This window comes from Ailuropoda melanoleuca, chromosome X (assembly GCF_002007445.2).
Source record: "Ailuropoda melanoleuca isolate Jingjing chromosome X, ASM200744v2, whole genome shotgun sequence".
NCBI classification, from domain to species: Eukaryota; Metazoa; Chordata; class Mammalia; order Carnivora; family Ursidae; genus Ailuropoda; species Ailuropoda melanoleuca.
In genome coordinates, this window is record NC_048238.1 from 110,102,569 (window position 1) to 110,128,770 (window position 26,202).

General features: G+C 37.9%; 1 protein-coding gene across 2 annotated transcripts in view; it reads right to left on the reverse strand.

Moving 5' to 3' along the window:
* GABRA3 (gamma-aminobutyric acid type A receptor subunit alpha3) overlaps positions 1-26,202 on the reverse strand; it is a 355,912-nt gene that overhangs the window by 215,466 nt on the left and 114,244 nt on the right. For both annotated transcript variants that reach the window (XM_002927241.4, XM_034649729.1), the window contains exon 3: positions 8,345-8,466. In XM_002927241.4, coding sequence (XP_002927287.1) covers positions 8,345-8,466 — 122 coding nt within the window. The remainder of the gene's footprint in view (positions 1-8,344; positions 8,467-26,202) is intronic.

A 26,202-nucleotide genomic window follows, 5' to 3' on the forward strand; every position in this document is an offset into this window, starting at 1 on the left:
AAAAAAATCCAATTTCGCCATCTCTGCCATTTAAAGTGGATGCTTGAATTATTTACATTTAATGTGATGATTGATATGGTTGCTATTGCTTTTCTATTTGCTTCATCTATTTTTGTTACATTTTCTTCCTTCCTATCAATTATTTTTATTATTCTATTTTTATAACATTTCTTGTTTTATTAGCTACAATTTTTCTTTAAGTTCTACAGCATACATCTTTATCACAATCTGTCTACAAGTAATATCATATCATGTCATGTGCAGTATAAAAAATTTTTAATGGTATATTTCCATTTCATCTTCTGACCTCTGTGCTATTGTTGTCATACATCTTCCTCATATATATATTTCAAGCCACACAATATGCTGTTATTATTTTTTCTTTAAGTAGTCATTTATCATTTACAGAGATTTGGAAAAAAACTATTTTATATTTACCCGCATAGTTTTTATTTGTGTTGCTCTTCCTTCCTTTGTATAGATCCATATTTCTATCTGGCATTATTTTCCTTCTGCCTGACACTTCCATTTGCATTTCTTGCAGTACATATCTGTTGGTGAATTTCTCAGCTTCTATGATCTGAAAAAGTGTTTATTGTGCCTATATTTTTTAAATATATCATCTCTGGTTACAGAATTCTAGATTGATAGGTTTTTTCCAGTACTTCAAAGCTGTTGCTAACTACATTCTTGCTTGCTTATTTCTGACAAGAAACCTGCTGTCCTTCTAAAATTTTCCCTCTGAACATAATGTTTTGTTTTACTGTTTGCTTTTAAGATTTTCTCTTTATCTGAAGGGGAGCAGAAAATGTATTTAAAGAAAAAAATGATTTAAAAAATTCTAAATTTGATGAAAATTATAATTTCCACAAAGAAGCTCAACAAATAAGAAACATGAATAAAATTACACAAAGGGTTATGATCAAATTGCTTAGAACTAGTGATATAGGTAAATATGGTCCCTGTTACTCTATGTTAGCCAATAGCAAAAAGCTCCACCCATATTTTTCATGGGTACTCAAACTCTACATGTCTGCAACTAGTTAATTTTCACCTCTTCCCCTACCTTTTATGTTACAACCACAACTCCAAAAGAAATAGAATAAAACCAAATAGTTTGTTCTTCTTCCAATGTTCCCTATTTTAGAAAATAGCACCAGGGAGGGAGTTTAGATGCGGGACCCTGGGCTTGACTCATTTCATGAAACACAGCCAGATCAACATCAAATCATTTTGAATACCTAGGAAATCAATCTGAGGATTAAGAGAACAATTTGCACAATTAGAAGGAGAGAACATGGCAGGTAAGTGGTGCAGAGATATGAATTGGGGGAGAGAAAATCCATGGTGCTGTGGAGGAGAGGGCACAGAGAGAGGACAGAGAGAGAAAGAAAGAGGGGGAGAGAGAGCAGTGCATCAGGTCTTGCAAGAAAAACACTCCCCCCAAAACCACTGACTGGGAAATGGAGAGGAACTGTATCACGAGTTTTATCAAACAGTGGAGCTCAACTTCTGAGGTTTTAGAAATCCACGCTATTTGCCAGAGTCAAGCTGGGTAGGCAGCAGTGCTCTTGAGAAAAAAGAGGGCAGAGGCCCAGGAGAGAACAATGGACAGCATGGTGTAGGGATCCCCTGGGTCACACTGGGAGAGAATATTCCCCTTCCTAGAGTACATTTGGAAGAGGATATATTGCCTCTCCAAGGACAAAAGACCTGCCAAGTACCATTGAGTGGCTGTTCATCAGCAAGGGACAGAAGCACATGCAAAGGGCAGATAACCTGGTTGTAGCTTTTTACTGTGCTTCACCATAAACTACAAGCACCCATGTGGCCATGCAACTGCTCTTCTGGGACCAAACAGCATGAGACACAGTACTGTGAGGCTCTCCTCTAGAGGAGAGGAGCAGGTCTACACCTTGCCAGGTCTTTTAAGATTTAAAGTTTTGAATCCCAGCCACATGCCAGAGATAAAGCACAGGAGAATTGTGGAGCCAGGCATGCTGATGGCTAGGGCATAGGCAGGTTGAGGGTAAGGATCTGATGGAAGCCTGGGACACAAGAGGGGCTATGGTTCTCTTTTCTGTGAGGATTTCCTGAACAGTGGTGGACACAAGCTTCCCTCCCTGGGAACGAGGGAGTGGGATGATGCCACCTTCCTCCCACACACTAGAACAGTGGGACTTCATGGAACAACACAGCACCCCCAGTGAGGGTGAAATGATTTACACCAAAACCCACTCCCTGCACCCTGCAGGGGCATCTTTAGTAGGGCAGGTCTGATTGTGAGCCAGTACAGCAACCCCCTACCCCAGATGACCAGCACAGCCCCCACCCCTACCCCATGCACCAAATCTACTGATCATAGAGTACTTCAAACCATCAGCTTCAGTTCTGGTGGAAATAGGACCAGGCTTCCCCCCCATTAGAATCAGGTTTATTGTTTTTGGCTTCTTTGTTTGTTTCCTTTTCTCTTTTTCTGGAAGAGACTTCTTTTTTCTTTTTCTTTGGAATCGGGCTTATAGTTTTTTGTTTATCTGTTTCATTATTTTTCTTATTCTTGTTCCTTTTCTCATTTTTGGATCAGGCTTTTTTTTTAAACTAGGCTTATTTTAACAAACAAATCAAAGCACATCTAGTTAAAGGTCCAAACACTCCCCACTGCAAGCAAGGAAGAACTCTGCAGAGGATTGACCTGTGGGAAAGAACAGCCAAAACCCAACAGTAGAATGCACACAGAATATATCAGAAAGACTTCCTGAAGTGCCAGGCCCTGTACAGTGTATTACCCCTTATTAATATAGCAGTGTTTTCAGGAGCAGGAAACATATCAAGCTTTCTATAACATGCAAAAGACAGAAACCTAGACAAAATGACAAGACAAAGGAATTCTCCCCAAAAGAAAGTTCAAGAAGAAACCACAGCCAGGAATTTACTCAAAACAGATAGAAGCAATATATCTGAACAAGAATTTAGAAAAACAGTCATAAGAACACTAGCTGGGCTTGAAAAAAAAATAGCATAGAAGACACCAGAGAAACCCTTACTAGAGAGATAAAAGACCTAAAAACTAGTAATGGTGAACAAAAAATGCTATAATTGAGAGACAAAATCAACTGGATATAATCACAAAGAGGCTGGAGGAAGCAAAGGAATGAACTGGTGATATAGAAGATAAAATTATGGAAAATACTGAAGCTGAAAAGAAGATGGAAATAAAATTATTAGATCTTGAACATAGACTTAGGTGACTCAGCAATTCCATAGAGTGCACTAATATCTGTATCATAGGTGTCCCAGAGGAAGAAGAGCAGGTAAAGGGGGCAGAAGGTTTATTTGAACAAAATATAACTGAAACGCCCCTAATCTGGGAAAAGGAACAGGCACTCAAGTCCAGGAGGCACAGAGAACTCCCCTCAAAATCAACAAAAACAGGTCAACCAAGACATATCATAGTGAAACTTACAAAATACAAAGATAAAGAAAGAATTCTGAAAGCAGCTAGGGACAAAAAGTCCTAAACCTACACAGGTAAACACATAAGGTTGGCAGCAGACCTGTACACAGAAACTTGACAAGGCCATGGGGCGCCTGGGTGGCTCAGTTGTTAAGTGCCAGCCTTCAGCTCAGGTCATGATCCCAGGGTCCTGGAATTGAGCCCTGCATCAGGCTCCCTGCTTGGCAGGAAACCTGCTTCTCCCACTCGCATTCCCCCTGCTTGTGTTCCCTCTCTCACTGTCTCTCTCTGTCAAATAAATAAACAAAATCTTAAAAAAAAGAAAAAAAGAAAAGAAACTTGATAGGCCAGAAGAAAGTGCCATGGTATATTCAACATGCTAAATGGGAAAAATATGCAGCCAAGCATACTTTATCCAGCAACACTGTCATTCAGAATAGGACAGATAAAGAGTTTCTCTGACAAACAAAAACTAAAGCAGTTTGTGAACACTAAACCAACACTGCTAGAAATATTAAAGGGAATGTTCTGAGCAGAAAACAGAGACCAAAAGTAACAAAGACTAGAAAGGAACAAAGATAATTGACAGGAACAATGACTTTACAGGTAATACAATGGCACTAAATTCATATCTATCAATAATTACTCTGAATGTAAATGGACTATATGCCCCAATCAAAACACAAAGCATATTAGAATGGATTAAAAAAAAAACAAGACGCATCTATATGCTGCCTACAAGAGATTCATTTTAGACCTAAAACACCTGCAGATTGAAAGGGAGAGGACAGAATAGTATTTATCATGCTACTGGGTGTCAAAAGAAAGCTGGAGTAGCAAACCTTATATCAGACAAACTAGATTTTAAACCAAAGACTGTAATAAGATATGAAGAAGGACACTATATCATAATAAAGGGGTCTATCCAACAAGAAGATCTAACAGTTGTAAATATTTATGCTCCCAAGTGGGGAGCACCCAAATATATAAATCAATTAATAACAAACTTAAAAAAACTCATTGATAATAATACAATACAGCAGCAGAATATGAATTCTTCTCGAGTGTACATGGAACATTCTGCAGGATAGATCACATACTGGGTCACAAATCAGCCCTCAACAAGTACAAAAAGATCAAGATCATACCATGCATATTTTCAGACCACAACACTATGAAACTTGAAATCAACCAGAAGAAAAAACTGAGGAAGACCAAAAATACACAGGGAGGTTGAAGAACATCCTACTAAAGAATGAATGGGTCAACTAGGAAATTAAAGAGGAAATTTTTAAAAAAATACATGGAAGCAAAAGAAAATGAAAACATGACAGTCCAAAACCTTCGGGATGCAGCAAAGTGGTCATAAGAGGGACGTATTTAGTGTTACAGGACTTCCTCAAGAAACAAGAAAAGTCCCAAATAACACAACCTAACTTTACACTTAAAGGAGCTCAGAAAGAACTACAAATAAAGCCTAAAACCAGCAGAAGAAAGGAAATACTAAAGATTAGAGCAGAAATAAATGATATATAAATTTAAAAAAACAGAACAGATCAATGAAACTAGGAGCTGGTTCTTCAAAAGAATTAACAAAATTGCTAGTTTTCATTGATAAACCCCTAGCCAGACTCATCAAAAAGAGAAAAGACTCAAATAAATATAATCATGAATGAAAGAGATCACAACCAACACCACAGAAATACAAACAATTATAAGAGAATATCAAGAAAAAAGTATATGCCAACAAATTGGGTATTCTGGAAGAAATGGATAAATTCCTTGAAACACATAAAATACCAAAACCAGCTAAAATTAATAAGACAAGAAACAAGAAATGTTGGTGAGGATGTGGAGAAAGGGGAACTCTCCTACACTGTTGGTGGGAATGCAAGCTGGTACAGCCACTCTGGAAAACAATATGGAGGTTCCTGAAGACACTAAGAAGAGAGCTACCCTATGAGCCAGCAATTGCACTAGTAGGTATTTACCATAAAGATACAGATGTAGTGAAACAAAGGGGCACCTGCACCCCAATGTTCATTGCAGCAATGTCCACAATAGCCAAACTGTGGAAGGAGCCCAGATGTCCTTCAACAGGTGAATGGATAAAGAAGATGTGGTTCATATAGACAATGGAATATTACTCAGCCATCAAAAAGGATGAATACCTACCATTTACAACAACATGGGTGGAACTGGAGGGTATTATGCTAAGTGAAATAAGTCAATCAGAGAAACACAAATATCATATATGGCTTCACTCATATGTGGAATATAAGGAATAATGCAGAGGATCACAGGGGAAGGGACGGAAAACTGAATGGGAAGAAATCAGAGGGAGACAAACTGAGGGTTGTTAAAGGGGAGGTGGGTGGTGGATGGGGCAACTGGGTGCTGGGCATTAAAGATGGCACATAATGGGATAAGCACTGGGTGTTATAAGCAACTGATAAATTATCAAAACATACAACTGAAAGTACTGAGGTACTATATGTTGGCTAATCACATTTAAATTAAAAAAAAAAAACTACCAAAAATGAAACAGGAAAAAAACAGAAAATTTGAACAGACCCATAATCAGCAAAGAAATTGAATCAGTAATCAAAAATCTCCCAACAAACGAGCCCAGGGCCAGATGGCTTCCCAATGGAATTCTACCAAACATTTAAAGAGGAGTTAATACCTATTCTGAAAGTTTTTCAAAAATTAGAAATGGAAGGAAAACTTCCATACTCCTTCAATGAGGCCAGCATTACTCTGACACCAAAACCAAACAAAGACCCTGCTAAAAAGGAGAATTACACGCCAATATCCCTGATGAATATGAATGCAAAAATTCTCACCAAGATACTAGCTAATCAGATCCAACAGTATATTACAAGAATTATTCACCACTATCAAGTGAGAGTTATTCCTGGGCTGCAGGTCTGGTTCAGTATCCACAAATCAATTAACATGATACATCACATTAATAAGGAAAGGACAAGAACCATATGATCCTTCCAGTAGATGCAGAAAAGGCATTTGACAAAATACAGCATCCGTTCTTGATAAAAACCCTCAACAAAGTAGGGATAGAGGGATCAGACCTCAACATCATAAAGGCTACATATAAAAGATCCATAGTTAATATCATCCTCAATGGGGAAAAACTGAGAGCCTTTCACCTATGGTCAGGAACAAGACAAGGATATCCACTCTTATCATTACTACTTAACATAGTACTCGAAGTCTTAGCCTCAGCAATCAGACAACAAAAAGAAATAAAAAGCATCCAAATCGGCAAGCAAGAAGTCAAATTTTCACTATTTGCAGATGACATGACACTCTATGTAGAAAACCCAAAAGATTCACCAAAAAATTGCTAGAATACATGAATTCAGCAAAGTTGCAGGATATAAAATCAATGTGCAGAAATCTATTTCATTTTTATACACCAATAATGAAGCAGCAGAAAAAGAAATCAAGGAGTTGATCCCATTTGCAATGGCATCAAAAACAATAAGATACCTAGGAATAAACCCAACCAAAGAGGTAAGAGATCTGTACACCGAAAACTATTGAATGCTTATGAAAGAAATTGAAAAGGACACCAAAAAATGGAAAAACATTCCATGCTCATGGAGTGGAAGAACAATCATTGATAAAATGTCTACACTACCCAAAGCAATCTACACATTTAACGCAATCCTTATCAAAATACCAACAGCATTTTTCACAGAGCTAAAACAAACCATCCTAAAATATGTATGGAACCATGAAAGGCCTGGAATAGCCAAAACAATTCTGAAAAAGAAAAACAAAAGTGGAGGCATCACGATTCTGGATTTCAAGCTATATTACAAAGCTGTAGTCATCAAGATAGTATGCTACTGGCACAAAAACAGACACATAGATCAATGGAACAGAATAGACAACCCAGAAATGGACCCACAACTATATGGTCAACTAATCTTTGACAAAGCAGGAAAAAATATCCAATGGAAAAAAAAAAAGACAGTCTCTTCAAAAAATGGTGTTGGGAAAACTGGACAGCAACATGCAGAAGAACAAAACTGGACCACTCTCTTACACCATACACAAAAATAAATTCAAAATGGATGAAAGACCTAAATGTGAGACACGAATTCATTAAAATCCTAGAGAACACAGGCAGCAACCTCTTTGACCTTGGCTATAGCAACTGCTTACTTGACACATCACCAGAGGCAAGAGAAGAAAAGCAAAAAATGAACTATTGGGATTTCATCAAGATAAAAGGCTTTTCACAGTGAAGGATTAGTTTTGTAAATTAATTTCTTTGTTCTAAGGAAATGCACATTGAAGTATTTAGGGACAAAGGGGTATGATATCTGCAACTGGTTCTCAAATGGTTCACACACAAAAACATTAAATTCATACATCTCCATACTTGCTATTTCAATACAGCCCATCACATATTATAATGCATTTATCTCATTGTGATCATATTGCTGGCCATACTAAACTAATGGCCAACTAAGATCTCACCTAGCCAGCAGGTTGCTCCTCATGGGAATTTCAGGGTGGTATCTGCTCAGGGTTTTGAAAACAAAAGCATGTTTCTCAGATATGCCTGGGCCACACCTCCCATTCAGGCAGGGATTGGTATTTTGTTACCAGAAATGGGCTTGGCCAAATATTGTGGTTAATACCCTATATGCATTTAGCTAAGTGAAATTCAGAATTTCCCAAAACCACACCAGAGATATTGACCATTAAAATGAAGGGTTAGAACTAATTTTTAGTGCTCAGAATGATGAAACTTAACTTTGCACTAAACTCATTGGTCAATAGAGTGCTGAAGGTATCTTAAAAATCTTTTTAGATGACAATAGCCAAGAAAAGGATCTTAAAATAGTAACTGACCTCCAAGCCCAGGTCGTAGTCGGTTGTCATAGCCATCCAGAAGACGATCCAAAATTCTGGTGAATATAGTGATGTTGTCAGTGCTGTCATCAGGAATATCTGGGGCATGCTTAGGAGACAGTCTGAGACAGTGGAAGAAAAAGATATAAAAAATAATAATTCTTAAGAGGAAACAATTACATGTGTAAACACTTTAAGATTTCAATCAATAGAGTAGGCCAATTAAATAGCCCTTTATCTTAACCTTTTCCTATTCATCACAATGATTATCTGTGTAAAAGTAGATGGGGGTCACTATACTTGAGCTCTTATTCTAGCATTCTCAAGAGCTTAACCAAACGTGCTCCAGCCCCAACCCGGTAGTGAAGAAACACAAGCAGAAATTGTTAACAGAATGTGCCTGGGAACAGTACCCATCATAAAGTTATTCACCAAGATTCACCTGGGTGGCACAGTCAGTTAAGTATCCAACTCTTGGTTTCGGCTCAGGTCATGATCTCAGGGTCATGAGATTGAGTCCCGGGTTGGGGTCCATGCTCAGCATGGAGTCTGCTTGTCTCTCTCTCCTCTGTCCCTCCCCTCCCCCTCCTAAAATAAATAAATAAATCTTTAAAAGAAGTTATTCACCAAATTTTGTTGCATGAATGAACAGTCCACAAAATTAAAAAAGGAAAATCGTGTTACAAAGAATTTATCCCTCTTCTAGCCTAGAGAAGCACAGGTTCACAGAACAGAGCCAGACAGATTGTTGAAATTCATTTAGTCTCCTTACCTACCACCCTATGGAGATAGGGCAATAAAACAATAGTACTCCATTAAATGTTTAAGCTACCAGGGACTCTTTAGAGATTCCCCAATTTTTCTCATTTTATACATGGGGAAATAAGCTCAAACAGGACACCACCAAATTTGCCCACAATCATATTGCTAGTGAGAGGCAGAAATGGGACTAGAATCCAAGGTTTCTGATTTTCTATTGACCTTCAGCTACCTCCTACTTCTCTAGTTTGGATGCCTTCTGTAAGCTTTTCCACTAGGTACTTTGATAACCACCTACTCAGGTCCAGGCTGACTGATACTTTCACTTTGTGAGGAGGGGCTTGTTGTGGTTTGACAGGCCTAAAAATGAAACTCTCTGGGTAGTTTAAGAAAAAAAGGGGTATACACAACTAATGAATCATCGAACTTTACATCTGAAACTGGAGATGTACTGTATGGTGACTAACATAATATAATAAAAAATCATTTAAAAAAATAAAATAAAATGCCATTCTTTATTTCTTAAAAAAAGGGGGGTTATAAACAGATGGCTGTTGCCAAGGATCAAGAAGCATGGTGTAAAATCAATTAATGAACTAGGAGTCAGGAATCCTGGGTTCTACTGCCAACTGTATTCATAATTTGAAGTAGACCGTTAAGTAAGTCACACAGTTGTATCCCCATTCTTACCTTGGACCCAGAAGGTTTCCATTAATAGATATATTATAACTGTTCCTAGCATCCAGTCAGTCAAGTCTATAAAAAACGTGACAGTTGAGAAGGAGTCCTAAGAGAGAGACAATATGTCTTCCCACAAATACTCATTCTTAGTGGCTACAAAGTTTCTTTTTATGAAAAAGACCCCGAGAAAAGCCTACAGAATGGAAACATCAAAATAGAATAGTTCTCACTCTAAACTGCCACTCCAGCAGATAACCTTGGAAAAGTCATTTTAGACCTCAATTTCCTTAATTCATAAACCTACTTCAATTCACTTAATCATCCAATACATCTTTATTGAGCATCAACTATGTGTCTTTAACTGTTTAGGTATTGTGATAGAGCACAAAAAAGGTAAAACAAGGTGAGTAATCTTTCTCTTGCATACGGGGTTGCTGAGAGAATCAAATGATAACATTTGGGCTTAAACTCTCCCATAAAACGCCACAGGGTTGCAGATTGGATAAAAAGACATGACCCATCCATTTGCTGTCTACAAGAGACTCATTTTGAACCCAAAGATGCATTCAGACTTAGAGTAAGGGGATGGAGTACCATCTTCCACGCAAATGGACCTCAAAAGAAAGCTGGAGTAGCAATTCTCATATCAGATAGACTGGATTTTAAACTAGAGGCCATAGAGAGAGATACAGAAGGGCACTATATTATTCTTAAAGGAAGTATTCAACAAGTGGATATGACAATTATTAATATATATGCCCCCAACAGGGGAGCAGCAAGATACACAAGCCAACTCTTAACCAAAATAAAGAGACATATAGATAAGAACACAGTAATAGTAGGGGACCTCAACACCCCACTATCAGAAATAGACAGAACACCCTGGCAAAAACTAAGCAAAGAATCAAAGGCTTTGAATGCCATACTCGACGAGTTGGACCTCATAGATATATATAGAACACTACACCCCAGAACCAAAGAATACTCATTCTATTCAAATGCCCATGGAACATTCTCAAGAATAGATCATGCTCTGGGACACAAAACAGGTCTCAGCCAATACCAAAAGATTGAAATTATCCCCTGCATATTCTCAGACCACAACGCTCTGAAATTGGAACTCAACCACAAGGAAAAACCTGGAAGAAACTCAAACACTTGGAGGCTAAGAACCATCCTGCTCAAGAATGACTCGATAAACCAGGAAATCAAAAAACAAATTAAACAATTTATGGAGACCAACGAGAATGAATACACAACGGTCCAAAACCTATGGGATACTGCAAAGGCAGTCCTAAGGGGGAAATACATAGCCATCCAAGCCTCACTCAAAAGAATAGAAAAATCTAAAATGCAGTTTCTATATTCTCACCTCAAGAAACTGGAACAGCAACAGAGGGACAGGCCTAACCCACTGACAAGGAAGGAGTTGACCAAGATTAGAGCAGAAATCAATGAATTAGAGACCAGAACCACAGTAGAGCAGATCAACAGGACTAGAAGCTGGTTCTTTGAGAGAATCCATAAAATTGATAGACCACTGGCAAAACTTGTCCAAAAACAAAGAGAAAGGACTGAGATTATTAAAATTATGACTGAAAAGGGAGAGGTCACGACCAGCACCATTGAAATTGCAAGGATTATTAGAAACTTTTATCAACAGCTATATGCCAAAAAACTAAACAATCTGGAAGAGATGGAGGCCTTCCTGGAAACCTATAAACTACCAAGACTGAAACAGGAAGAAATAGATTTCTTAAATAGGCCAATTAACTATGAAGAAATTGAGTCAGTGATAAACAACCTTCCAAATAATAAAACTCCAGGCCCAGACGGTTTTCCTGGGGAATTCTACCAAACATTCAAAGAAGAAATAATACCTATTCTCCTAAAGCTATTTCAAAAAATAGAAACAGAAGGAAAGCTACCAAACTCATTCTATGAGGCTAATATTACCTTGATCCCCAAACCAGGCAAAGACCCCCTCAAAAAGGAGAATTACAGACCGATTTCTCTAATGAATATGGATGCCAAAATCCTCAACAAGATCCTTGCTAATAGAATCCAACAGTACATTAAAAGGATTATCCATCATGACCAAGTGGGATTCATACCTGGGATGCAAGCATGGTTCAACACTCGCAAATCAATCAATGTGATACATCATATCAACAAGAAAAGACTCAAGAACCATATGATCCTCTCAATTGATGCAGAAAAAGCATTTGACAAAATACAGCATCCTTTCCTGATTAAAACCCTTCAGAGTGTAGGAATAGAGGGTACATTTCTCAATCTCATAAAAGCCATCTATGAAAAGCCTACTGCAAGCATTATTCTCAATGGGGAAAAGCTGGAAGCCTTTCCCTTAAGATCAGGAACACGACAAGGATGCCCACTCTCGCCACTATTATTCAACATAGTACTAGAAGTCCTTGCAACAGCAATCAGAAGACAAAAAGGGATCAAAGGTATCCAAATCGGCAAAGAAGAAGTCAAACTGTCTCTCTTTGCAGATGACATGATACTCTATATGGAAAACCCAAAGGAATCCACTCCCAAACTATTAGAAGTTATAGAACAATTCAGTAAGGTGGCAGGATACAAAATCAATGCCCAGAAATCAGTTGCATTTCTATACACGAATAACGAGACTGAAGAAAGAGAAATTAGGGAATCCATCCCATTTACAATAACACCAAAAACCATGCGTTACCTTGGAATTAACTTAACCAGAGACGTAAAGGACCTATATGCTAGAAACTATAGATCACTTTTGAAAGATATTGAGGAAGACATAAAAAGATGGAAAAATATTCCATGCTCATGGATTGGAAGAATTAACATAGTTAAAATGTCCATACTACCCAGAGCAATCTACACTTTCAATGCTATCCCGATCAAAATACCGAGGACATTTTTCAAAGAACTGGAACAAATAGTCCTTAAATTTGTATGGAACCAGAAAAGGCCCCGAATCTCCAAGGAACTGTTGAAAAGGAAAAACAAAGCTGGGGGCATCACAATGCCGGATTTCGAGCTGTACTACAAAGCTGTGATCACAAAGACAGCATGGTACTGGCACAAAAACAGACACATCGACCAATGGAACAGAATAGAGAACCCAGAAATGGACCCTCGGCTCTTTGGGCAACTAATCTTTGATAAAGCAGGAAAAAACATCCGGTGGAAAAAAGACAGTCTCTTCAATAAATGGTGCTGGGAAAATTGGACAGCTACATGCAAAAGAATGAAACTTGACCACTCTCTCACACCATACACAAAAATAAACTCCAAATGGATGAAAGACCTCAATGTGAGACAGGAATCCATCAAAATTCTAGAGGAGAACATAGGCAACAACTTCTATGACATCGGCCAGAGCAACCTTTTTCACGACACATCTCCAAAGGCAAGAGAAATAAAAGATAAAATGAACTTATGGGACTTTATCAGGATAAAGAGCTTCTGCACAGCCAAGGAAACAGTCAAAAAAACTAAGAGACAGCCCACGGAATGGGAGAATATATTTGCAAAGGACACCACAGATAAAGGACTGGTATCCAAGATCTACAAAGAACTTCTCAAACTCAATACACGAGAAACAAATAAACAAATCATAAAATGGGCAGAAGATATGAACAGACACTTTTCCAATGAAGACATACAAATGGCTAACAGACACATGAAAAAATGTTCAAAATCATTAGCCATCAGGGAAATTCAAATCAAAACCACACTGAGATACCACCTTACGCCAGTTAGAATGGCAAAGATAGACAAGGCAAGAAACAACAATTGTTGGAGAGGATGTGGAGAAAGGGGATCCCTCCTACATTGTTGGTGGGAATGCAAGTTGGTACAGCCACTCTGGAAAACAGTGTGGAGGTCCCTTAAAAAGTTAAAAATTGAACTACCCTATGACCCAGCCATTGCACTACTGGGTGTTTACCCCAAAGATACAGACGTAGTAAAGAGAAGGGCCATATGCACCCCAATGTTCATAGCTGCATTGTCCACAATAGCCAAATCATGGAAGGAGCCGAGATGCCCTTCAACAGATGACTGGATTAAGAAGCTGTGGTCCATATATACAATGGAATATTACTCAGCTATCAGAAAGAACGAATTCTCAACATTTGCTGCAACATGGACGGCACTGGAGGAGATAATGCTAAGTGAAATAAGTCAAGCAGAGAAAGACAATTATCATATGATTTCTCTCATCTATGGAACATAAGAACTGGGAGGATCGGTGGGGGAAGGGGGGGATGGAGGGGGGGTAATCAGAGGGGGGAATGAAACATGAGAGACTATGGACTATGGGAAACAAACTGGGGACTTCAGAGGGGAGGGGGTGGGGGAAGGGGATGGACTGGTGGTGGGTAGTAAGGAGGGCACGTATTGCATGGTGCACTGGGTGTTATAAGCAACTAATGAAGCATCAAACTTTACATCAGAATCAGGGGATGTACTGTATGTTGATTAACATAATATAATAAAATAAAATTAATTATTAATAAAAAAAAACTATAAAAAAAAAATATAAAAATAAAAAAAAAAAATGATAACATTTGGAATACATGGAAGGAAAAAGGGAACTTGGCTTAAAGAGTCTAGAGACATACATTTGAATTTATTAGTGTGACCTTAGGAAAGTCATATAACACCTCTAGTAATAGCTTTCTCATCTTTAAAATTAAAATAACTTCACAGATACATTTGTATTAATATTAAATAATATATTAAAATTGTCAGGCTTAATGTTTAATATCTAGAAGTATTCAAAGTTTTTTTCCCTTTTTTGAAATAGTACCATATGTACTTGAATGCATTATTCAAATGCAAATAGTAATAAAAAATATTGGCACCTCCATCAGCCAAAAGGCATAAAGAAAACTTTGGCCAGAGAGGCACTGGAACCCAGTGATGATTGGCTGGTTTAGTAGACAGAGCACTAGAAGTAATACAGATACCTTACTGGGAAGGGGGAAGAAAGAAGGGAACTATAGTGAAGAGCTAACAAACTGACATTAACATGTTGAAGAGATAAATACAGACACCTTTCAGGTGAAACTCACACTTAGCTCAATCCACCAATATTTTGAATCCACCTTACATAGGCTGTGGAAAGAGAGGCTCAATTGATTTTGTGCACACCACTTACTCATTATCCCTTAACTTTCACTGTGGGGACCCTTAGCCCTGGTTAGCCTAATTCAATTTCTGGGAAATAGGTCTATAAATTGAGTGAAAACAATTTCCTTGGTTATTGAAAGAAGATGGAAAGGAGAATCTTCACAGAGTTATAGATGAGTTATAAAGGGCTTCAGAGATTATATTTACTCCAGGTGAACTGATAGATGGGAATTCTAAATCCCCTGCACATAATTTTTTAACTGCCCTGAATATTAATGGGAAAACTAAAATTTGGAACTAGAATTCTTGAATATGAGGCCAATATACTATGTCACCTATTTTACTGAAATACTAACTTCCACGACAATGCATTTCCATTCCTTGCTGATGTGTTGATTATGTTAACAGCATTCTACACTAATAACTTTTAAACTTTTAAGTAAAAAAAAATCAATACTACTAAATATCACTCCAAAACAACTTTCAATAGATTTCTCTGTGATTTTGCACTTGGTTACTAATCGTTTTTTTCTCCTAATGTGCACTAAATTATTACATGGAGAGCTGGAATGTTTAATCTAGAACCCAAGTCAGAATTCTCTCTTCAACAATTCAACTGCAACAAGCTGAAAATTCTGTAGTTTGTTCCAATCCAAAGTAGTTTGGGGGACAAGAAAGACTCATGGTATGTCAGGATTATGAAGAGCCTTAGAGATCATATAATTATTTTTTTTTCCATTTTACAGATGAAGCACCTATGACACTGATGAGAGAAAGAAATTGTTCAAAGCCACATGCTTATTAAGTTGATAAAATTGATGTGGCAATGCCTGTTTTGCCTCATATCTGTTATTACCAATTAAATTTAATATTAGTAATACATTATTTAAACATGAAAATAATGTTACTAATACACTATGTGTAGGTAAGGCAGGTTTAGTCATTTTTTAGTTCTAAAGATGGAATAGTAGTAAGTCCATAGAGAACAAACAGAGTTTTAGTCCTGGCTCTGCCACTAACTGACTGTGACACCTATTTCCTTACATGTGAAATGGGGATAATAATATCCCATCTTAGAAATTTTTGGAAGAAATAAGTAAATAAGATAACGAATATAAATTTTCTTTGTAAATGGTAAAGCTCCATATACACTGAGGGTTGTTCATTCCTTTTCCTGTCATCCCTACCAAATTCTGAAAATGTAATGAGACACCTTCAAAAGACAAGCACTTTTTATTTAGTTTTTTTTCCTGAAGTTTTGTCTTGTTCTTTCAGTTGGAACATACTCCTCTGTCTCCTCATTTTGCTTGACTTCCTGTGTTTGTGTCCATAAATTAGATGGAATAGCTACTTCTCCTAAATTTGAAGGAATGTCCTTGGGCAGGGATGTCCCCTTTATAGACTGCATGTGCCTGATGGCTTTGGCTGGCTGGCTGGTGCTTTAGACGGTGTGGGCTAGAGATCCCAGGGCATTCTGGGCTGGGGCCACCCTGGTAGGGCATCTGAAACTGAAGTGAGCATGAACCAGAGGGGAGTCCTGTGGCTCTTCATACAGATGACACCCTGTCAAGAAAGCTGAAGTAGGAGTAAGCTGGGGGGGGTGTCTCAGGGCATTCCATACAAGGGGCATCCTGGTAAGATGGTTGGAGTTGAAGTGGGCATGGGTTTAAGTAAAATAAGTCAGACAGAGAAAAACAAGTATCATATGATTTCACTTATATATGAAATCTAACGAAAAACAAATGAACAAACAAACAAAAAACAGAACCAGAACCATAAATACAGAGAATAAACCGGTGGTTGCCAGCGGGGAAAGGGTGTGGGATGGAAAAAAATAGGTGAAGGGGGTTAAGAGGTACATACTTGCAGTTATAAAATGAATACGTCACAGGGATAAAGAGTAAAGCATAGGGAATATAATCAATAACATTGTAATAATATTACATGGTGACAAATCGTAACTATATATCCTGGTGAGCATAGCTTAATGTATAGAACTGTTAAATCACTATGTTGTATACCTGAAACTAATATAACATCATATGCCAACTATATTTCAAATTAAAATAGTATAACTAAAACTTCTTAGTGTTTTTAAAATTTTTTCTGTTCAAGGAAATATACCTCAATAAATGCATTAATATAAGAAAAGAAATACAGGCACTTCTATGCTATGGGAAAATATTAAAATCATTAAACATTCTGAGATTAAGCCCAGCATAGTGGTAGTAACAGCATTATTTCCACTACACTGAGGACCTAGGTATATTTATGTTGGGGGGAAACAGGAGAGGCACAGATGGAGCTGCTGATACAGTTCATACAACAACCCGAAGAGAAGAGAAATTTACTTCATTAAAAGGATGGCATTTTCCCTAATACCGTATATCTTCTGGAGGAAAACAGATTTTTAAAAATAAAACAAATTTGAGGAGTTACAATAGTGGAGAAGTATGAACTCTAAATTCATCTTGTCCCTGTAATTCAGCTAGATAGTTATCAAATCATTCTGAACACCTGAAAATCAATTGGAGATCTGAGAAAATAAAGGCTGCAATTCTACAAATAGAAAAGTGACCACTTTTTGCAAGGTAGGAGGTGCAGAGACTTGAATCCAGAGTGATATGTTAAAGCAGAGGGGAGGGAGCCAACTTAAGGGGGTTACTGCAAAGTATTAAAAACAACAGAGTTCAAAATTAGAACTTTTAGAAGTCTGCTACAGTGGGGGACATCTGTAGCTTAAAGGTGCTCAGGTGGTAAAGAGGGGTGGAATCCCACATATAACACTGTGGTCTCAGGAGCTCCAGGGTCACAAGAATGGAGGTGTCTGAGTGCAACAGAGCTCCCAGGCATTGGAGTGGGAAGCCAGCTGAAAACAGTGAGTCTAGATGCTCTGTATTGCCATAAACTGCAAACCGCTGCACAGTCATATGACCACTTTCCTGGCAGAGGCCCAGCAAAAGGCAGAAGCATGGTGAGACTCCCCTCCCTCCCCTGGAAGGAACAGCTTCAGTCCATGCCAGAGGAGTCTGGAAAATTTAGAGACTTGAAACTCAGTTGCATGGCTGAATAAAAATGCTCAGTCACAGGATGGGTGAAAGGGTTCAGACAGAAACCAAGGAGAAAAGAGTGACTGACTGCTTTTCTATGAGGGCTCACTTAAGAGTGGGGGGGCACATAGTTTCATCTCCCCAGCTAGACAACTGGACCCTGCCATTTTCATTCTGCCCATCCAGGCTGAAAGCCTTCAAGGAGCAAAACAGCACCACATAGTGGTATCCAGAGCCACTTACATTGAGCCCGGCCCCCTGGCAAGGGAGGCACATTTCCACAAATGCAAGGGCACCTGAGAATCAGCACAACAGGCCCCTCACCCAGAAAACCAGCAGAAACAACCGCTAGCAGCAAGTTTACTGATCACAGAGAACAACAAAGCTTCAGCTCTGGAGGAAAACATAGCATTGTGGCATTTTTTTTATTATTATTCTTTAGTCTTTCACTTTTTTTTCCAAAGCTTCAGCTCTGGAGGAAAACATAGCATTGTGGCATTTTTTTTATTATTATTCTTTAGTCTTTCACTTTTTTTTCCAGCTCTTTTCTTATTTTTTCAATTTTTTTCTTGTTTACTTTTTGTATAATATATATATATATATATATATATATATATATATACACACACACACACACACACACACATAAATTATTTCTGGTTTCCTTTCATTGTGTTTTCTTTTCCTTTCATATACATATTTCCTATTTTGGGATCCTGTTTCTTTTAACAAACAGACCTCCATACACCCAGAATCTACTTTTATCTTTTGTTCTGTTTTGTTTCTTGCTTTTTTAAAATTTTATATCGTTTTTGTTTTCTTCTGGTTTGTTTTGTATTGTTTTTCTCTGTTTTGTTGTCTTTTCTCTCTTTTCTATTCTTGTCTGTACAAAATGATGAGATGGAGAAATTCACCCCAAAAGAAAGAAAAGGAGGTAATACTCACTGCCAGAGATTTAATCAATACAAATATAAGTAAGATGTCTGAACTAGAATTTAAAACAACAATTATAAAGGTACTAACTGGGCTTGAAAAGAGCAAAGACACTAGAGAATCCCTTACAGTAGACATAAAAGAACTAAAATCTAATCAGGCAGAAATTAAAAATGCTATTACTAAGATGCAGTCCCACGTGGAGGCTCAGAAGCAAGGATAAATAAAGCAGATGAGAGAGTCAGTGATACAGAAGATAAAACTATGGAAAATAAGGAATCTGAAGAGAGTAAGGCAACTACTAGATCACGAAGGGAGACTTCAAGAACTCAGCAAATCTGTAAAATGAAATAATATCTGGAAAATATGGATTCCAGAAGATGAAGAGAGGGAGAAGGGGGCAGAAGGCTTATTTGAACAAATTATAGCTAAGAACTTCCTTAATCTGGGGAAGGAAACTGGTATTCAAGTCCAGGAGGCACAGGGAAGCCCCCTCAAGATCAACAAAAATAGGTCAATACCTCAACATATTATAATGAAGCTTCCTAATTACAGATAGAGAGAAAATACTGAAAGCAGCTCAGAACAAGAGGTTCTTAACTTATAAGGGTAGAAACAAGGCTGGCAGCAGATCAGTCCACAGGCACCTGGCAGCCAGAAAGGACTGGCAATTATATATTCAATGTGCTAAATGGGAAAAATGTGCAGCCAAGAATACTTTATCCAGCAAGGCTGTCATTCAGAATAGGACAGATAAGGAGTTTCCAGAACAAACAAAAACTAAAGGAATTTGTGAACACTACACCAGCCCTGCAAGAAATATTAAAGGGGACCCTTTGAGGAAAGAGAGAGCTCAAAAGTAACAAAGACCAGAAAGGAACAGAGATAATGTACAAGAACGTGACTTTAAAGGTAATACAATGGCACTAACTTCATATCTTTCAAAAATTACTCTGGATGTAAATGGACTAAATGCTCCAATCAAAAGACATAGGGTATCAGAATAGATTAAAAACAACAACAACAACAACAAATGATCAATATGTTGCTTAAACGAGAATCATTTTAGACCCAAAGTTACCTCCAGATTGAAAGGGAGGGGGTAGAGAACAATTTATCATGCTAATGGACATCAAAAGAAAGCTGGAGTAGCAATCCTTTTATCAGACAAACTCGATTTTAAATTAAAGACTATAATAAGAGATGAAGAAGGACACTATACCATAACAAGAGTAGTCTATCAAACAAGAAGATTTAACAATTGTAAATATTTATGCCCCTAACTTGGAAGCAGCCAAATATATAAACCAATTAATAACAAAATTAAAGAAACTCATTGATAATAACATAATAATAGGGGACTTTAACTCCCATTCACAGTAATAGACAGATTAAGCAGAAGATTTGACAATGAAACAAGGGCTTTGAATGACACACTAGATCAGATTAACTTAACAGATATATTTAGATCATTTAATTCTAAAGCAGCAGAATACACATTCTTTTCAAGTGCACATGAAACATTCTCCAGATTAGATCACATACTGGGTCACAAATGAGGTCTCAACTGGTACAAAATGTTTGAGATAGTCCATGCATAATTTCAGACCACAATACTTTACACTTGAAGTCAACTACAAGAAAAAATTTGGAAGGACCACAAATACTTGGAGGATAAAGAGCATCCTACTAAAGAATGAATGGGTTAATAAGGAAATTAAAAATTCATTTAAAATATACATGGAAGCAAAAGAAAATGAAAAGATGACAGTTCAGAAACATTGGAATGCAGCAAAGGCAGTTCTAAGAGGCAAGTATATATGATACAGGCCTCCTTCAAGAAACAAGAAAGGTTTCAAATACACAGCCTCAACTTACACCTAAAGGAGCTGGAAAAAGAACAGCAAATAAAGCCTAAATCCAGCAGGAGAAGAGAAATAATAAAAAGTAGAGCAGAAAACAAGGATACAGAAATAAAAAAAAATCAGTAGAACAGATCAAAAAAGGTAGGAGCTCCTTCTTTGAATTGAGAGGATTAATAAACCTCTAGCCAGATGATTCAAAAAGAAAAATAAATAAATAAAATCATGAAGAAAGAGGAGCGATCACAATCAACACCAAAGAAATACAATTATAAGAGAATATTAAGAAAAAATTATATGCCAACAAATTAGGCAATCTGGAAGAAATGGATGCATTCCTAGAAACATACAAACTTACAAAACTGAAACAGGAAGCAATAGAAAAGCTGAACAGACCCATAACCAGCAAATAAATTCAATCAGTAACCAAAAATTTCCCAAAAAACAAGAGTCCAGGGCCAGATGGTTTCCCAGCAGAATTCTACCAAGCATTTAAAGAAGCATTCTTCTGAAACTGTTCCAAAAAAATAAAAATGGAAGGAAAACTTCCAAACTCACTCTATGAGGCCAGCATTACCTTGATCCCAAAACCAGACAAAGACTTCAATAAAAAGGAGAATTACAGTCCAGTATCCTTGATGACCATGAATGCAAAAATCCTCACCAAGATGCTAGCTAATCAGTTCCAACAGTACATTAAAAGGATTATTCACCATGACCAAGTGGATAGAACACTTATGAAAGAAATTGAGGAAGACACACAGAAATGGAAAAGCATTCCAAACTCATGGATTGCAACAACAAATATTGTCAAAATGTCTATGCTACCCAAAGCAATCTACACATTCAATGCAATTCCTATCAAAATACCATCAGCATTTTTCACAGAGCTGGAACAATCCTAAAAATCTTTACAGAACCAGAAAAGACCCTGAATAGCCAAAGCAATCATCAAAAAGAAAATCAAAGCTGGAGGCATCACAATTATGGACTTCAAGCTGTATTACAAAGATGTAGTCATCAAAACAGTATGGTATTGACACAAAAGCAGACACATGGATCAATGGAAAAGAATAGAGAACCTAGAAATGGACCCTCAACTCTATGTTCAACTAATCTTAGACAAAGTAGGAAAGAATATCCAATGGAAAAGACAATCTCTTCAATAAATGGTGTTGGGAAAATTACACAGCCATATGCAGAAGAATGGGACTAGACCACATTTCTCAAAATGGATGAAAGACCTAAATGTGAGACAGGAATACATCAAAATCCTAGAGGAGAACACAGGCAGCAACCTCTGTGATCTCAGCTGTAGCGACTTCTTGCTAGACATGTCTCCAGAGGCAAGGGAAACAAAAGCAAAAATGAACTATTGGGACTTCGTGAGGATGAAAAGCTTTTGCACATCAAAGGAAATAGTCAATAAAACTAAAAGGCAACCTATAGAATGGGAGAAAATATTCACAAATGACATATCAGATAAAGGGCTAGTATCCAAGATCCAAAAGAACTTATCAAACTCAACACCCAAAAAACAAAAAATCCAGTCAAGAAATGTGCAGAAGAAATGAACAGACATTTTTCCAAAGAAGACATACAAATGGCCAAAAGACACATGAAAAAAATGCTCAACATCCCTCAGCATCAGGGAAATACAAATCAAAACCGTAATGAGATACCATCTCAAACCAGTCAGAATGGCTAAAATTAACAACTTAGGAAACAACACATGTTGGTGAGGATGCAGAGAAAGGGAAACCCTCTTACACTCCTGGTGGGAATGCAAACTGGTGCAGCCACTCTGGAAAACAATATGGAGGTTCCTCAAGAAGTTAAAAATAGAACTATACTATGACCCAGCAATTGCCCTACTAGGTATTTATCTGAAGGATACAAACATAGTGATTTGAAGGGGCATATGCACCCCAATGTTTATAGCAGCAATATCCACAATAGTCAAACTATGGAAAGAGCCCAGATGTCCATCAACAGATGAATGGATAAAGAAGAAGTGGTATATATATACAGTGGAATATTACTCAGCCATCAAAAAGAATGAAATTTTGCCATTTGTAAGGATGTGGATGGAACTAGAGGGTATCATGCTCAGTGAAACAAGTCAGTCAGAGAAAGAAAATACCATATGTTTTAACTCATATGCGTAATTTAAACAACAAAACAGATGAACATAGAGGAAGGGAAGGAAAAATAAGATGTAAACAGGGAGGCAAATCATAAGAGATTCTTAAGTATAGGAAACAAACTAAGTGTTGTTGGAGGGAGGTGGTGGGGGATGTGGTAACTGGGTGATGGGCATTAAGGAGGTCCCTTGAAGTAATGAGCACTGGGTGTTATATGGAACTGATGAATCACTAAATTCTACCTCTGAATCTAATAATACAGTATATGTTAACTAAATTGAATTTAAATAAAAAATAAAAACAAATAAAACAAATTCAAAATTACTGTGCAGAAGGTGACATCAGCAAGATAGAGGCCTAGGAGTCCCAAAACTCATCTCCTCCCAACAAAAGCAGAAGAAAACTAAGAACCATAAACAACTAGAAATTGAAGAAAACAACTCAGGGAAAACTCTAGACAACAAAGAACCAGCAAATACCCAAGGAGCCCAAAAATCAAGAATGGCTACATAGAAAAGTAAAGGAAGCATATTACCTGTGTCATCTAGTCCCCTAGCCAGGAGCTACTCCACATCTAGAAGAATGCCCTCAGAGGAAGTTCACCACACAGAGAGGAGAGCAGGAGAACCATAGGAACACTCACTATTATGGATATTTGCAGCTTTTGCTATAGATGGCTCCCATAGTCTTCACTGATCCTGATCCCAGCTGATGGAGTAGTATGGAGTGCCCCCCTCTGCGTCTATTCCCCAGGCTGGAGTTGTTGTCAAAGTGAGGCTTACCCTCAGGGGTCCCAATTGCCGCTATGCCCTACTCTGAGAGATCTGGTATCACAATATTTCATCATATAGAAATTGGAGATCTGGTATCACAATATCTCATCATATATGAAGGTGAAGCTGCCACTGCTCTTAGCCCACCCTTGGCCCCAGGTTAGGGCTTTATCTTACATTACCAGGGCAGCCTCCATTGCCTAAGTCTGCCCCCTGGGTCACAAGTTGTGCTTTGACAGTCATTATTAGGGCCCTGCTGCTGCCTCCCTGATCCCTTCCCACCAGGTTCCACATCTTGGCTCTGGGTTGTCATTACAAAGTGTTAGCAGATTACTTAGCCTGCCCCCCTGGCAAGGGCGGTGCAATTCCGCCTGGGGCAAAGACATTTCAGAATCAATGCAACAGGCCCCTCCCCCAGAAGATGCACGAGTCTGTGGAGTTTGGTATGCACAGAGGTGGAGATGGACTGACTTGGGGGATTTGTTGAGGGGGGTGGACCATGACATTGTGGCATTGGGCCAGAGATTCCCAAATGGCCATATTTGCTCTGACCCTCTAAAGAGAAGTGAAAAGATGCCAGGGAACAAAAGCTGTGCAGATAATCAGGTCACATTAAGCCCATCCCCCTGACAAGGGTGGGACAACTCCACCCAGGAAAAGATGCCTGAGAAGCCGAGAAACAGGCCCCTCCCTCAAAAGACAGACTGGAAGAACAGGTGAATGATAAGCTTAACCTTATTTCTCACAGGACTGTAAAACTCCAGTGCTAGGAGAAAATAATATACGGAGCACCAGGTGTTCCCTCACAAATCGCTTAACTTCAGGCTAAAATTTAACATTTCTTTTTAATTTTTCTTATTCTTTCTTTTTTCTTCTTTTTAATCCTGCTCCCATTTCAAATAGATTCTTATTTCCCAACCTATGTTTTTAAGTCACTTCTTAACTTTTATTTTTTTTCACATATACGTTTTATAGATCTATGCCCCATACTAGTATGTTTCTCACTATTCAACTTTATCTTGATATATATATAAGTTCTGATTTCTTTGCAACTTTGGGATATAGTGTCTTCAAATACACAGGCCAAAAATCAAGCAGGAACAAGCAGATCACCCTGCTTTGCCCAACTTAAGAGATTATAATTTCTCTCCCTGCCCCCCCCCTTTTTTCTTTCTTTTCTCTTTTCATTTTTTAAATTGTTTTGGATAATCTTTGCTTTGGTGGTGTATCTGTGGTAGCTTTCAACCATCTCAGATTTCTTTCTAAGGTGCATTTTGCTTGGGTCATGATTGATATTTTGGACTCTGTCCATTCCTTCAACCATCCCTCAACAGAATGACTAGGAGGAGGAACTCCCAACAAAGAAAAGAACCAGAGACAATGTCCCCTGCCACAGATCTAATGGATATGGAGATAAGCAAGATGTTAGAGAAAGACTTCAGGGTAGCAATCATGATGTCAATAGCTAGGCTTGAAAAAGCATTAGTGACAATATAGAATCTCTAAGGACAGAAATAATATCTAATCAGGCTGAACTTAAAAATTCTATGAATGAAATGCAGTCCAAACTGGATACTCAAACAGCCAGGCTAAATGAGTCAGAAGAACAAATTCATGATCTAGAAGATAGGCTGACAGAAAGGAAGGAAGCCAAGGAGGAAAAGGATAAACAGCTAGAAGCCTAAGAGAACAGACATAGATCAATGACATAATGAAACCTGCCAATACCAGAATTACTGGGATCCCTGAGGGGGTGGAGAGAGAGAGGACTGGAAACTATATTTGAGCATCATTGCTGATAACTTCCCTAATCTGGGGAAGGAAACAAGCATTTGTGTCTAAGAGGCAAAGAGGGCACCTCCCCAAATCAATAAAAATAGAACACCCCAACATATAATTGTGAAACTTACAAATTGTAGAGCCAAGGAAGATATTCTGAGAAGATCTAGGGGGAAGAGATTTCATACATATGGAGGGAGGAACATCAGAATAACATCACAACTATCCACAGAGACCTGGCAAGCCAAAAAGGGCTGGCAAGACACATTCAAGGTAATAAATGAGAAGAACATACAGCAAGAATATTTTATCTAGCAAGGCTATCATTCAGACAGAGAGAAAAAGATCTTCCAGGACCAGCAGAAACTGACAGAATATGTAACCACCAAGCCAGCCCTACAAGAAATATTAAGGGGGATTCTATAAAAGAATAAAGACCCCAGAAGTAATATAGACCAAAAGTTAACAATCTATAGAAAAAGGGACTTTACAGGTAATATGATGAAACTAACTTTATATCTTTCAATAGTTACTCTCAACATGAATGGGCTGAAAGCTCCCATCAAGAAACACAGGGTTTCAGATTGGATAAAAAAGAAGGACCCATCCATATGCTCTCTACAAGAGACTCATTTTAAATGTAAAGGACCTCCAGATTGAAAGTGAGGGGATGGAGAAACATTTACCATGCCAATGGACCTCAAAAGAAAGCTGGTGTAGCAATTCTCATATCACACA